The sequence below is a fragment of the Anopheles aquasalis genome, chromosome 2 (genome assembly GCF_943734665.1).
Source record: "Anopheles aquasalis chromosome 2, idAnoAquaMG_Q_19, whole genome shotgun sequence".
Lineage (NCBI taxonomy): Eukaryota > Metazoa > Arthropoda > Insecta > Diptera > Culicidae > Anopheles > Anopheles aquasalis.
Genome location: NC_064877.1, coordinates 70,550,647 through 70,555,646, shown reverse-complemented (window position 1 = coordinate 70,555,646; position 5,000 = coordinate 70,550,647). Strand labels below are relative to the sequence as shown.

General features: G+C 47.3%; 1 protein-coding gene across 1 annotated transcript in view; it reads right to left on the bottom strand.

Annotated features, from left to right (window-relative positions):
• Positions 1-5,000, bottom strand: part of LOC126580825 (uncharacterized) — an 11,504-nt gene that overhangs the window by 5,930 nt on the left and 574 nt on the right. Inside the window, exons 2-4 of the mRNA XM_050244092.1 lie at positions 1,108-1,299; positions 808-995; positions 578-673 (exon numbers count right to left, since the gene is read on the bottom strand). Of these exons, the coding sequence (XP_050100049.1) occupies positions 578-673; positions 808-995; positions 1,108-1,282 (459 nt within the window). The 5' untranslated portion in view covers positions 1,283-1,299. The remainder of the gene's footprint in view (positions 1-577; positions 674-807; positions 996-1,107; positions 1,300-5,000) is intronic.

Genomic DNA, 5,000 nt, shown 5'->3' with positions numbered 1-5,000 from the left:
ACACTGACCTAATTCCTTCTAGATTAGATAGATGTTCATTTATTGGATCACCATCTATTGCTGCACTCAATGAAGGTATTATGGAGGAAGTGCTTCGTGATCTGCAATCATTGCAATATATGGCCATTATCTCGTGGTTCACATATTCGATCCAGCAAGTGAAATCGAACTGGATTTCTAGTGACGCTTCGAAACGCCACCCTCGTTCGTCCCAGTGATTAGACACAATATGCATGGCCGAGTGACAGGTTCGAATGAATAGTTAATCCACTTTCTATACCGCCATTTACTTATTTGAAATAACAATCGCAAGCACATGTTGATCGAAGTTTTCGAGCATTGACGTCACCGTAGTAGTAAAAAATGGAATAGCCTAAACCGGGGTGTTACGATGATTGAAGGCAATCAATTATGTAACTATACGAACGATGGAAGTACGTCCTTATCTATAACATATTCTAGCATAACCTTTCACTGCCTGTTTTTGTTGACGAATTTTTGTTATCAGGCATGTTTCCCTACATTGTCTAGGATCCTAACCACGGAACGACTATCCGATCTAGTTCAGAATACTCACCTCGGCCCAAAGGCAGACGACAAGCGAGGCGCAAGTCATCACAAGCGGATAGTAGAGCGACATCAGATAGGAAACCCATGCCGGCTGGAGTGTTTCCTATGGATAGCAAAATGAACACGCCTGATATGAGCACAACTGATAACGATACTGCTGTACTGTTGGTAGCATCTTTGATAATCCGGCGATGGATCCTTCTAGTTGGTTCCCCCCCGGCCACGCCGACCACTTACCGGTGTTGTGAAGTAGGCACCCCGTAGTACCGCAGCGACAAAGACAAAGAAGTAGAGCAGCTTCTGTGTGGTCAGGCGACAGGCACGAAGAAAGCTCGGTTGCTTCAGCCGCTGGTACTCGGCAATGATACAGATGAGAAGCTGTACCAGTGACACAAAACCGACGAAATAGAATACCGCTGATATACCTACAATGCAGTTAGAAATAAACAAAAAAACGTGATGAAATAGGACGTTGCATACGAAGCAAAAGGGCAGGGCTGATGCAGCTGTCGCAGTTCCAGCTATACCCCGTCTTACCTGCATGATAGGGCAGATTAAAGCCGGAACACTCTTCACCGCTGTAACGGATCTCGCAGAGACAGGTGCCGTTTAGGCAATCGCCCCGGCCCGAGCATTGTGCTTCGTTCTCGGGCGAAATGTCTCCTGCCGCGATCGAGGAGCACCCCATTAGGCGTTCGAACCGTGATACCATAATATTACATTAGAGACCTGGAGAAAAGATAACACAAGAAAGCGTTTAGTAGTTGTTTCGATCCAAGCTGAGATACTGGTATGTATTGCGACAAGCCTTTTTCCACCAGCACCACGGATAATGTTTGTCCAGACGGTGCGCGCGAATGGAGATGATGGCCGGCAACGTATATCGACGGAATTGGGTGAGGGACGGTCGGAGGGACCCATCTTTTCTACAATAAGCAGTTCGTGGTGAAAACCAGAACATCACGCTCGCACAACAGTTGCGTCGTGATGAAATATTAAAAACCATTAGCGAGACACGCCACCAACTTGTCTTCGAACAACCGGTGGAATCCACTAACCGCCCTAACCACGAACCAGGCCTAGCTGGAAGGCTTGCTGTTGAAGCGGCCGTGGACGTACAAATGAATGTTTTATTAAAGCAAATGTTTTCGCTTCATAATTTTGGATGGTGTTGTTTCTTTTTTGTGAATGTTTGTCGGTGGTGCAAAAAAAACTTAAATAATCTAGCCTACTAATGATTTAACGATCACTTGACCAGTTTACTGCGATAGTTCAACCACATCTAGTATCTATCATACAGCCTACTGTGGAATAACCGAAGCAACGGACCACATACGCATGAGCCTCTCTGTTTCACTTTTTCCCCCAACATCGTGGTAGATCAAGCATATTCCAGCATAAGTAACCGAGGTGGTGGTAGAAAACACGTGCAAACTCATCCGCAAGCCGTCCCACGTGTCATTAAACGCCTGGGAATTAGACAACAACCACCAAGGTCAGCTGCGTGCACTGGCCCGGTGGCATCCCTAGAGACCGAGGTGATTTGGTTGACAAATGATCAATTAAGGATCGTGATGAACCTCTACCATACCATTCCAGACTGACTGTATGTCTGACGAAACGAGAAAAAAATACTGTATTAATTAGCATGCCCTGGGACAATCTCCAAAGGAGAAGAGGCGGTGTGTGTATCCTTTACATCAGAGCATAAAGCACGATGGATCGATGGTACAACCAAGCACCGGGGATTGTTAGGACGCGTACGGTCGTGATTCATGGTTGCCGTGACGCGAAACAATTCCTCGTGCCATTTGCGCAAACTTTGTATCGTATACACACCTGGTCCTATCTGTGGACCACCGTACGTACGAAGGAAACAAATGGAAAGGAAAAGCTGTCGATCCATTAAAGCAAGCAGCTGTGAGCTAGCGCTTTCACACGTGTATCCGGAATGGTAGGCAGTGTGGAGCCTGGTGGTGCGTCAACGAGTGTGCCATCTCAACGCGAACCAACTAAGTACGGCTGCACTCGGCGGAAGCCACTCGACTAGTCCCGGTGCACCTGTACCGACGGTATGCTATGTGGTTGTCAAGTGCGAATGTGCCAGCCACGGTCACCAGCACTCGCTTGCCACCCTCGCGGGAGTACAGCTGTCCGGGCGGGCGGGTGGCAAGCAACGAGGAACTGGCAACAGAGACGATTGAGCGATTCAATTAGACCGTCGTTCTGTTTTATCACAATAGCAGAAGCGTTCTGATGTGTCATTGTTGTCGTGGAGTCGACTGATGAACTTAAAAAATGACACATTACCCATCCTGCACTTATGAATCATATTTCGAATGCTTAGTAATGCAAACAACAGAAATATTAATACATAAGCAATTTTTTAAAATAACCAAACGAATTATTCTATTGCCATTTTCCTTTAGATTCAATTTTAATCATAACGTATATACTATTGTGTACTTGTATTCACTTTTTCAAACGCATTACTACCTCATTGTGTATGACCATGGGACGATGATAAATTGAAAGCACCATGATGATGCTGATTGCTTATTTCATCTTGGTGCAATGTATTCTGCCATTTCACGACTGGCAAACGACTACTAGGATGATTACTAGCAGCGACTGGTTTATTAAGGGGGCATCAATTGTATCGTTCACGCCAGTAGCCACTATTGGCGCTATCTCCTCAGTAGCATTCAGCAAATAAGATGAGAGGAATTTTTTACCATTTTGCTATCTTTGGCGTGTACTGATGAGAGGCTATCGCAACGACCGGCAAGGCACTATAGCGTCGCAAATACAAAACTCAACCCATAGTCGATGACCAAACTGCAAAACGAATGGCCAAGCATAGGTTGACAGAATGAAGACGGAAATTGCCTGCATCACATAATATGTTTTCGCCACGAAGAACACGATACCGTGCCGTAAACAAGCGTAAATTATTCAAACCCATCCGAAACCAACCCAAGCAAGCCAGGTTGGAGAGTTGATAGCGCGCGCGTCAGTGAAATTTATATCGCACGCCCCATCTCTCCTGATTCCCCGTCCGCCCACTCGGCCACGCCGAAAAGGGGCGTCGGGGAGGGCGTTGTCAGTAAGGACAGCTGGATGGTCGTTGATTACCTCTGGAATGTTCACCATGGATTCACACACCGCATACGGGGGCAAAAATAGATTAGAGTAGCCATTTCGCTCGCGACCGTTACATGGCTCTCGTGGGTTTTGTTTATTTTATTCGGTTATTTTTCATTTTTTTTTTTTTTGCAAAAGTGGAAACAACCTGAGCCGCCAATTCGCCCGACTAGCCGATACGAAATGGCTTTAGCTCTTTACGCGATTTGCTCGCATCCGATAGCAGCTAGAGGGCACACGGATGATGATGCGACACCGTGCCACGCCAAGCGCACCGTCGTTTGATGATGAGGCGAAAGTGTGGAAAATAATTGCCCCAAAGGGTGGTGTGAGATGCAATTGCGCATCGGTGTGCCCTAGCGGCAGTAGCCAGAAACGATGCAGTCGGATGTGCAACGAGATTATTGTTCACGAGTGTCACGAAATGTAGGCCGTCCTGACGAGGGCCGTTCGAATCGTTGGCCGTCAGGTCGGATTATTGAAATGATGGAGCAATAAACAATCAAACGAATGGCTTTTGGCTGGGTTGCTAGCGCAAAGCATCAGTGGCTACCATGGACACCATTTTCGTGGCAATTTTCATCTTTTCCACACGATTGACTGATTGAAGCAACCCTATTCCGCTCGCTCTGTGTCTAGATGCGATGAGCTCTAGAACAGAATAATATTTAGCAAGAAAAAAGCATATTCGCATCGTGATTGAACCGCCGATAGCCTTACCATCGACCGCGAACGCTACCATCCGTGGGTATCGGACCTCCGTGTACGTGCGTTGAATTTACTCAACGTTTCTACTCGTTTCGTGGCCACCACACTCCGAATCGGGAAGGAGCGAGCAAACATTCCGCCTTTGCGGGGGGGGTGATCTTGCCCGCCAATGTCGTCACACAAGCGGTTTGACCATCGTGCGCATTCCTCCTACAAAAGACTTTCCACCAAAAACTATCCATTTTCCTCGGTCGAAGTGACGGGTGGGTGGAAAGCAAGCGCGAGTGTTGCCGCTTCATCGCAAGTGTCTCCAAAGCGGTGGCGAGATGAAATGTGGACCTTTTATTTCTTTTTCCTTCCTAAATACCAGTCTGCTGCTAATTAAATTTGGGACACTTCCGATAAGCAACGTATGTAAATTGCAGGAACCGACGAATGGAAAATCAGCCCCCGCGATACACGACCTCCGCTGGTGTGACCTCAAACGTTTCCTGCGCCTTCCCCTACCCCACGAACGGCCACGCATGTCGACGGCCAGTCATCACTCCACCACCACCCAACACCCCTTCGGCCACCCT